Source organism: Buceros rhinoceros, unplaced genomic scaffold, assembly GCF_000710305.1.
Source record: "Buceros rhinoceros silvestris isolate BGI_N320 unplaced genomic scaffold, ASM71030v1 scaffold34066, whole genome shotgun sequence".
In the NCBI taxonomy this organism is placed as follows: Eukaryota; Metazoa; Chordata; class Aves; order Bucerotiformes; family Bucerotidae; genus Buceros; species Buceros rhinoceros.
In genome coordinates this window covers 20,281-30,883 of record NW_010418835.1, presented here as the reverse complement: position 1 = coordinate 30,883, position 10,603 = coordinate 20,281, and the positions used below count along the sequence as shown (strand labels likewise).

At 39.6% G+C, this 10,603-nt stretch overlaps 1 protein-coding gene across 1 annotated transcript in view; it reads right to left on the bottom strand.

Annotated features, from left to right (window-relative positions):
* Window positions 1-603: 603 nt before the first annotated feature.
* The window catches only part of LANCL3 (LanC lantibiotic synthetase component C-like 3 (bacterial)), a gene marked incomplete at its 5' end in the record, with an annotated part of 11,786 nt that continues 1,786 nt past the window's right edge, over window positions 604-10,603 (bottom strand). Inside the window, 4 exons of the mRNA XM_010138684.1 lie at window positions 604-785; window positions 1,917-2,124; window positions 3,551-3,748; window positions 4,806-4,929. Of these exons, the coding sequence (XP_010136986.1) occupies window positions 626-785; window positions 1,917-2,124; window positions 3,551-3,748; window positions 4,806-4,929 (690 nt within the window). The remainder of the gene's footprint in view (window positions 786-1,916; window positions 2,125-3,550; window positions 3,749-4,805; window positions 4,930-10,603) is intronic.

The window sequence follows — 10,603 nt, the reverse complement described above, 5'->3', positions numbered from 1 at the left end:
TGCAGGCTGAATATATAGCTGTCTACTTAACTATCATTATATGCACATGAAGATGAAAGAGCTTCAAGATACAGGCATTTCTAATACGTGTTACTAGAGCTAGCAGATGTGGTTTAGGTAAAAAATCCCAGATTTTGCCTTTATGCAGTGTAGTGACATGTCTCAGCACCCTCCCCAATATGCATTGCTGCATCAAGCCTTGTTTTTGCAGGTCTCTTTTTAAAACTTACTGGATGCATCATTGTTTCTTCTTTGCATGTCCCTGTAATTCCAGCTTTTTTTTTTTTTTCCTGTGTAACCCCTAAATTATAAGTTTGATAATGCCCCTTTCTCTCTCACTTGAATAACTAGATTTTGCTTCTTATTACATCTAAATATCTACCCCATCAGATTCAATCACCCCCCCCCTTTTTTTTTCACTGACCCTTTTTTTCTTTTTTTTTATAACATACTTCCCTCCCAAAGTCCCAGTGTGTTTTCTTTTTCACCTGACTCCCAGATACTTTAAGGCTAGCATTAGTGGTACCACTGGCTTGTTTTGTAAATAGCCTTTCTTGACAAATAAGTGAAACCGCAGTGCCCTCTCCCATCACCACTAGAGCGTGGCCTTGGAGAATCTTACTCTCTAGACAAAGACACTGAAGAGAGGAAACTCAGCTTGGTTGGGTTGCAGCAAGTCAGTCAGGAAACACACAGTTCCCGAGAAGCCTTCATACAGGCTATATACACTTTCTAATGCCCGGGAACCAGCCTTAAATTCTTCTGTAAATAAGAACTCTGCAAACCTAAGAAACAGGGAAAAAAAAAAAGAGAGTTTGTTATTATTTGGTGTCCCTGTATGTTGACTTATTGCTTGAAAGCATCATTTTAATAACATTCAATGATTTTAAAAAGTAGAATGTGCATCATTTAACCTTATGTGGAAATTTTACACTCAAATTTCCACGATAAACTGAGGTCCATAAGACCTAGAAAAGCCAAACCTTTGTGAACTGTACATGTGTTATGCTCCTTGGAGAGCTATAAACTTTTTCTAATTTCTGTGAGACATACTATTAAACAGATAGTCTTAAATAACTCTTTTCTTGGTTGTTTTCTCAGCAGGATGCAAGCAATGTTTTGCATCGATGCAACGAATTCTGTACTACTGAAATAACTAAACAAATAAAATGTTCTCATGACAAAGCAAACAAGTCACCCTAATTACTATACCACTTCCCTTCATTCTATGCTGTAAGGAAACCAGTAACAAACACTGAACATCATCTTTTCAAACACGTATAGTAAAGTACAGAAATAAAATTAAAGATCATTGCAGCACTGTTACAGAATTTTCAGTGGGATATACTTGTTGGCATGAGGACAAAATGGAATTAACACCAATAGCTAAACCGAACAGCATAATGTCCAACTGGCTAAAGCTGGGAATGGTAAATTAAAAAACTGTAAAATAACAGCAAAGCAGGTCCTGTACTTACTTTCCATGTTTAGTAGTAAGGGATGGTGTTAAATGCTCTGAAAATCAGAACAAATCAATCTAACAAACAGTGCAACCTTCTACTCTGCTCTGCTCATTTTACTCCAGGGGGGTAAAATGGGTACACAGCATGTCAGGATGAGACCGGGATGCATGCTGTTCCTCCTCATCCACCCCGGTTCCCTCCAGTGGAGCACAGGCTTGTGGACACAGAGGGATGGAGACCTGGAGAACCTGATGCTTCTCCTGCTGCAGCCCGGGAGCAGGTCTGCAGGGTTCCCCGCAGAGTGTGTCTGCCTCACAACACAGAGCTAGAATTGGACCTAAGGCTTAAACACTCAGGTTATGTCCGAGGGCGTCATCACACTCTGAGCAGCTTTATAAATGTTCCTGAAACTTTCCAGTATGACCCTGAACCCAGAAAAGTAGGAATGCTAACCTTTGTGCCCTGTATATGTATTTTGAGTTTCCAGTGAGCCTATACAGCAGCAGGAACACGTAAGCACTACCAGCCACTCCATGGCATATTCCAGGTCCCTTCTTCAACAGGCCTTTCTGCCAAGTTAGCTCTCCACAGCGGATACAAGTGTCCAGATATTGAGGCTTCTTGGAAACCAGGTAAGCTTTGGCAAACAGATATGCAATGCCTAGGAAAACAGCATTGAGATTGTCTTTTGTAATAAGCAGGCCAAGGGGTTTGTAGAACACATAAGAAAATAAAGGTTAATACACTAAAAAACTGCAGTCTCATGCTCTACGTATGTCATTGTTACATATCTATATGCTACGTATGGAGGGGAGAGTACCCGGTATGCTAGAAAGCATATGGTAGGATGTATGTATCCACTCCCCGTGACACCACCACTTTCAATCTTTTCAATGCATTATTGAATTTCAAGATTTACTCTAACTCTCTCAGTCTTTTTTCAGTTTAAAACAGTAGTCACATTTTTGCCTTTAAAACAGTAAATCTTTGCACCAAGTTCTGTTGGTTTCAAGTCTCCATTTATCTCACCTATTTACGCTGACAGAAACACAAGGATGGGCAAGATAATTTCTTACATTGGCAACAGATACAATTTTTTACAGAATGAGAAAAAGAAACTTGCTTTTTCTTTTTCCTTCAGTGAGGCCCATGCTGCTTTATTCTAGTCACAAACAGTTACACATACTAATTTCTGTTAAAAAAGAAAAAAAATCTATTTAGCTTATTTTTAGTGGGGATTCAAATAGATTGATCATAGTCTTCAACAGAGAACTGCACAGCTCAGTTCATGGTAACCTTAAAAGAATGCACATGACGCACAACCGAATCAAACACCTAAGGGAATGTTTAGAATAGCTCACTTGTGGTCTGAATATAATATACACTGAGGTAGCTGAAAAGTGTTCTCATAAACTACCCATGTGTTATTACTACCCAAGAACAGAGATAGGATACAGTATTTTCTGGGGAAGGACAACAGCAATTAATGAATTTACATGTCTTTAAATGTATTCTAAAGTAACTTCTTTATTCCTTTAGGGATTTTGTCACTTTGGTTGAGTCTCACTCCATATGTCTCCAGTAACAGCCAAAGGCCGCTCTCAAGGTACTGAAACAAAGAGGCTTCTTCCCTGCACGTTTCATCACTAGACCAGCCATGCTGTAGACATAATTTTTGCCTCTTAAAACTAAAAAAAGGTGGGTGTCTTTTTCAAATCATCTGTGGTTTTTCACAAACTATTTCTCTGTCCAGCACAAGTTGTTTTTTGACTCAGGTGTACCATTCTTTGAGGTCTTGTCATGAAAGGGAGCAAAAGCAGAAAACATACAGTTCAGAATCACCAGAATTCTTTCAGCTGTGATCACTGGTGCTTTTAAGGCAGAAAATACACCTATCCTTCCAGCTGCTTCAGCAAGAGATAAAAGACTCTTAACTGGAAGAAAAAGCCTAAAAGGTTTGCCTGCCTCTCATGAAATGTCAAAATTGGTCAAATTTAACCTGAGATTATCTTCTACATGGAATCACCTAACGTGGAAAAGCAATGGAATCATTATCTGACTACTCATAGCATCAATGGGAAAGGAACCTGGAGCTCCATGACACCAGTGTACAAGCTCATTCTCCCGCTCGATCGTCTCTCCCAGCTCAGGAGGCCAGTTGCTGTTCTGTTCTTGGTCCATAAGAAAATCAACGCTCTGCCACACAAGCTCCTGATCTGCTGGCTGCAGGTACTCGTAATAGGAAAGCAACATCTGAAGAATGGATGAAAGCCCATGTGCTGCACCTGTAAATAACAGCAACAATCAGGAAGAGAGGGTGGGTTTAGGTTCTACCCCATCTCACAGCAACTTTCTCTTGAGACTGATTTGCTTGTCAGGTCCAAGGCTCTTACATCTTCTTTGTGCATATTACAACAGTGCTTGGAATAAGGCTTTTGAGGGCCATGACACTATGATGTGTTACTGCTTCTGACTTTTCCAGTTCCTCAAGCTAAGCTAAAGCACTTAGAAATTTCATCTGCTCTCGCTCTGATGTGATTGAAACTCAGTGTGTGAACCGAATACTGTTTTAAGACATTATTCTTACTGACACACAACTAAATCTGGACTATTATTCTGAAGTCTTTGGTGAATCTAAATTGAAATTGGACCATAATTTGTATTCCCAGTTACTGACTGATAGTATCAATCAGCTAAAACCTGCAGTTCAGTGCAAGAATTGCCTGTATCTGCCAGGGTCTGTGGAGCAGCACCACTCAGTGACTCCTTCCTTTGCTCACCTGCCACAGAAATGACTAACATCTGCAAACTAATCTCATGCTTCCTGCAGTGTGATATTATGCCCTGAGAACACCACTAGGGATCTGCTTAATGATTCTTCACTGCTTCAGATGAGCTCCAACTAAACTGCCGTGATGGGAAGGAGCTGACCGTACGCTTAAGTTGCACGCTACAGCCAAAAACATTCTGCAAGGCCCCGCACGGCAACAGCAGTTTACAAATAACATTACCTGACAGCTCGCTCTGGTAACCTTCTCCACTCAGGCATGGATACCACACCTCTCACTGCCTCCATGTGGCAAGGGAAGATTTACCAGGGCAAGAAGGAGAAGAGGAAAGGAAGCCACTGCCTGGTGCTCACCTGGTAGAGCACAGTACTAGGCAGCATCAGTCCTTCCCTCCAGCTCCTCAGCCCTACTTAGCAGTTTTAGGAGTCTGGATGGTCCTAGCTCAGGAGAAATCCCACACTGTAGGTTTTAAATTATTTTATTTCTGAAGCATTTACTGGCTCAGCATCTACACACAGCATCACTTTCAAAGTAGTTGGTGTATTTTACTCACCAAGATACTCTGTTCCATAGTAGGAATACATGAGCGGGACTGGTTTCCTCTTCTTCTCTGCATACTGCTTTCCTGATTCTAGTATGGCCAGGCAAATTGATTTTATTTGTGCTGGGGTCAGCACCTAAACAGAAGCATCAAAACAAACATCAAGTCTATTATAATAATTTTATTTTTTAGACATTTTTCAAGTCTCTGCTTTTTTGCTATTGTGCAAGACAAAGAACTGCCTTTAATCTCATAAGCATGCCATAATGTACATCATTATTAACAGTTTCTTACATAAACCAGTAAATTTACATAATGTTTCTCAGAGAGTTTCATCCTGTCTCAGAAAAGCGAATGTCTAATCTTTAGCTGCATAAATGAAGTGAAAAGAGGCCCACTAAGAGCTCCTGCCCTTCCTTTCCAGAGATGCATCAGTCTGACGCAACCTGACAACAAGCACCAGGCAAGCTGCAGAACAACAGCCTCCAGACTAGAGAAAGAGACATTAGGAGAAGACGAAGGAAAACAGACCTAGAGAAGAAGTAAATGTTACAGCCTTTACTGGGACATACTGAGCTAGACAGATTTTTCTCAGACAATATAAAAGAGAAAGCAAGGAAGAGGGTACTAAATTTTATTTAAAACCAAGTAAATATGTTTTTTAACTACAGCTCTAATGCAATGCAATTCACTGCAGTAATCTGCATTTCTCTGTCAGCCACAGCTGTACATTACTGACCATTACCTAGGTCATTTAAATAATTTAGTTTAAGTAGTGTTTTAGTTCTAGAAGAAAGTCTGTATGCCAGTTGTACTTTGCAAAAATATATTTCAACTTCTGAAAAGAGAACTGAGAGAGAAAAAAGGCAAAATGAGGCAGAAGAAAGGCTGTAGAAGTAGCCTGGACAAGAAAAATAGTAATCCTAAAACTGGAATATCAAGAAAATGTATTATCATAGGAATTACAACTACTTCTTCAAGTTTAAACAATACTGTTAGCATTAAGCATGGAGGCAACATCTGTTATAAACTATATTCTCTCATTTGGCATGTAAAAGATGCTACGGGTAATTAACGTCACTTAGAACTTGACTGAAAACTAATGGCTGAAAATCCTTGTTTGTCTGTCTTACCTTGCTCCCTGATTACAAGGCATTTTATTACAGCTGCTCCAAGGGACTATGATATTTGGACAGCCTGAAGAATAACCTACTTCTGATCTTCATTAGTGTTCTTTAATGTTATGTTAGTGGAGTTAGCCATTAACATCTGGAGAATTCACTTATTTCCAGTAATTTTTAAATGAATTGTTTTAGATTCACTGAATTTGAAGAAATGGTTTAAATCCTAAGCAAACAAGGGGATCAGAGGCACAGTGAGATGCACCGCATTCTCTCCTCATTTTACTGAGAGCCCTCATTTTACTGTCTTGCAGTCCTCCAAATCCTGGAAGTTTTAAAAACGATCAGTGAGGTAACCCTTTAAAAATAAACGTGGAGGTTAAGATCTCCTTGTAATTCTGGAAGGCAAACTAATCAGTGTGGATCAGAAAAACCACAATCGGTTCATTTTCTGTATGTAATGTTTATTTCAATAAATCAACGGGCTTTTGATACAAACAACGTTTTGCTAAGCTTATTTTTATGCTCAGTGCATTTAATTTTTAAATTGAATTAATGATTATTTTGAATTGCTGATTGTGTCTTTTAAATGAATTTAAATTTCTACCCAAATCCAGCTTTGCGCAGTGCTGCATAAAGAAGTAGCAGCTAGCAAAAAATGAACGGTTCACCGTTTGTTTATATTAACAAAGTGTGAAAAGTCCAACACTTAATTGTATACCCTTTTGGCTGTCACAATGAAATACACTAATGAATATAACCTCTTTCAGAATGCAAAAAAAAAGACCACACACAAAGCCAGATAAAAAATAATTACTTAAAATCACGGTTAGAATGGATGATAGAAATCAACCCACTTCTACCTTACCAAAGATAACAGAAAAGAGAATAGTCTGTCTGTCTTGAAAGCAACCTTCTCTCTGGCCACTCGGATTGACCTGTATTCTTAAGGCAGGTAGGAGATGTGTCCTAATTAATACTTAAATAAGAGAATTTTTGTGCTCACTCTGAATATCGAGTGCCTCAGTCTGCGGTCATTGCAGGGCTACTACCCATTTTCCAAAACACTCAAACATGAAGGATTTGAATTTGATCCTTATTCTAGGAAATGGTTGGCTTACCATCATTATTACTTACCATCATTATTAGTGGCCTGCCAAAGGCTGAATGATCAGAGATCACATTTAAGATCTCCAAAAGCTTGCTCCATTTTATTTCAACCAAAACTGTGTTAAAACCTCCTCAGACTTCTTTCACCTTGACAAGAAATAAAATCTGTGGCTGGCCTCCATATGCTCCCTCACAGTATGTTTAATGAAACAACTAAAAACTTATGACCAAAACAACAATCATGTACTACATTAATTATAACCACAGACGGTGTAGTTGTGGTTCTACAAAGTTAATTTTCATTTCGGTGTAGTTGCAATGCCTCCTTGCCCCTGGGAATTACTGAAGCAATAGTTTAATTAGGGACAGCAAAGAAACAGACTGATTATCCCAAAGGCTTTGAAAGGATAAATTGCATATTGATATCACAGCCTCTGGCAAAAGCTCTCACATGCTCTGATGAAGAATAAAGCCAATATGAGAATATGTTATTCCTAAAAAAATATCATCCTTGAGAGAGCTACATTTTTTGAGAAACTTCTTGAATCTCATTTAGAATGAGCTGGCAATAAGGCAGGTAATTTTATTTAGTACATCCCCATTAAAAGTCTGCAAGGAAATGCTATGTCTACAGCAATCACTGAACACCATCAGGTTTTTTTGTTGTTAGTAGTCTTTCTCTACCTGAGCTGTTTAATTGGAAGTAAATAATTTCAAAACTCCTTTTAATCTACTAAGAGATATTTCATAAGATATTGATTATGACAATGCTAGGCCCTACATACGTGTTCAAAAAACTGTAGACAGAAATCTTGACCTAGAGGATAAGGCAGAAAGAAGCAGGGCTAGCTCTGCTTCTGTTCAGAGTAACATTTTCAGCACATCATTCATTCCTCTGATGCTTGCTACAAGTCCTTTGGCTCACGATTTGCCTTTTGAAAACCACTGCTACATAAAACTGTATGCTGTACTGAGGACTGTAAGCTTTTAATTCTTTTAAAAGATCTTTATTTACTTTCTTAGATCTCTTTTTGGCAAGTAATAGAAGGTCTTACTGAATGCCAAGTATCATTACTTTTTTATAGATGTATCAGTACTTTTAGGAGGTAACAGCTACATGTTATGGAAAAAGCTGCCTTCTATGTATGTAAAAAAATTTTAACATGCACCTAACATATCAAACCTCTCTCTGTCACACTTCTAGAAAGCCATTTATATGAATTTGATCATACACTTATGATGATAATGTAGAAAATGTCAAAAATAAACTGAAAAAAAAAGGTCAGTCAGCAAGTAACACAACAGTTTTACCATTAGTCTTCTACCCTAGAAGTCCAGCAGAGGGAGCTTGTGAATTAGTTATAATATTCAAAAATGCTATAGAAAAAGATACACGTCCGTGTTCAGCGAGGCAGCTGACTGAAGCAGAAAGATGCTGGAGCCAACCTGGACATTTAATGTTACCTTACTGCACTGTGTCATGTTTAAGTTCTTAAGTTGGTCTTTTTCTATCAAAGACAGTGGCTGGGATTGTTCAGGGACCTTTCCATGCAACACCATGGCCAGTTTTTTCTTCTTTCAGATGCTAACACCTGAAGCCATGGAAGAGTAGCAGTACAAAGAGAGAGAGGCCTGCCTCTCCTAGAGTTATTCCAGTTTAACTGATGCACCTCTCATGCAGCACAGTGGGAAATCCAGCCCCAAGTGAACAGCTGTCTGCTTTCCTTACCAGCGGTGCCAGGTACATAAACCAAAAAACAAACAACTTTTTTAAATCTCCTGAAAACTTTGTTCGAGGAATCTGCTTAGCTCCTGAAGTACTACTGATAATGTTGCTAATGCAGTATGTTTCATGCTGTAACAGCACCCTGAATAGTACTTTCTAGAGAGCACAATTTCCCAAGGTTTTCATATTAACACAACTACGTGACAATGTGTGTAGACTCAGCACAACTACTAATATGATTGTGTCAGTTCACTGGAAAATGGTACGTGACTGCAATCTTGAGTAAAACACACTTCCCTATAGATCCCATTGGTACTGCTTGTTTTTAACATGTACATTTGGGGGAGCTTTGAGGTTTGCTCTTTGGCTTGGCAGCCTGGAAACAGCAATCTCAGTCCTACCCTTTTTTCATGGGTCACAAATCATGAGCCCAATCAGAAACTGAAGGCATTTATTCCTGATGAATCGGATTACCGGTAAAGAAGATAACACAGCACTTTTGTTATTGCTAACATAGTACAAAATTTCCATGTGTCTCACTTGCCAGGACTGTGTAGCACTAAACCCATCAAATTCTGCTGTTAAACCTGTCCTTCAGAAGAGGAAAATTTCAGACATGGCTGCAAATGAAGCGTTGCAGAAAAGGATGGAGCACAACTGTTGCTGTAGCTAGGAGGCTGGCTGAGAGCAGCTGGTGCTGCTACACAGTTGGTCAAATGCAATGAGCATCTCAGTTCATTGGGTCTCAGCTTAAACACTGCAGAGTTTCAAGGGAAAACCAACAATCAGCCTTTCTTCAAGCTCCCCCCGGCCTGGGTCAATGAAAGAGGGGGAAAACATGAGTTTCTTCAGTTACACTTTGTTCCTCTTTCCTATCTATCTCCTTCCCCCTCAGTTAATGACAGGTCCCAACATCCCTCATGCATCTGCACCAGGGTGTGGCTGGATACAGCTATCTAGTTCTACTATAGTGGCTCTACCAGGTCTTGAGAAGGAAACAAGAGGTCCCTGTCACCCTCCTTACTTGAACAAAGTTGGGAAGCACAACCCCCTACTCTCTGTTGCTGGAGAACTGAAGCAGGAAGGATGTGAAGGAACAGATCAAAGAGCAGAGCAGTTCAGATAAGCAACATGACTGAGGACATACCAGTCTGCTTGTTGAGAGTTTGGATGCTGCTCAGCTGAATGTAGGTAATCAACAGCAAAGACAGCAGGGAATTGCTCAGCAGGACAAGGTGTCCCACCACAGAAGAAGTGAGGTATCCTGGGATGCACTCCTTTGTTACGGCTTTCAAACGGCACCTGTCTGCACTCCAGCTGCATGTTGTCTGCTGTCTAGTAGAGGGTTAGAGTTACCTCAGAGCACAGTGCACTAGCAATTTAATTTCAAGCATCTCTACTTAGAACTGCACCTAAATTCAAGAGCATGAATTGAAAAACATGTTTAAAAAAAGTAAAAGACTTGTAAATCATCTGAGAAATAAGCCTGGCACTGCTTGGAGAGGCGTTTTTCTACGTTACCGAATTCTACCCTGAGTTTTTTCAAGTAAACAAGTAAAATTCTTTTTCCATTTATTATTACTATTCACCAGCCTCGTAACACATGGCGGAGCTGTTCTGGGGGCAAAGACCCTCAGTCCTGACCTAAAGAGATGTATTAGTGATCACCTTCCTGTGATCCAAACCCTCGTTTGGGCTCCTGTGTGTCAACCACTCTTCTGCCAGACATCAGAGCAGTTTATGACAGCTGCAAATGCATCAAAGATAAGTGCTGCACAGATACTGCTTTCCTTCCATCTATGCTCCCCACACAGGTAGAATAATGATTTTTCATGTAAAAACTTCTTCCATCA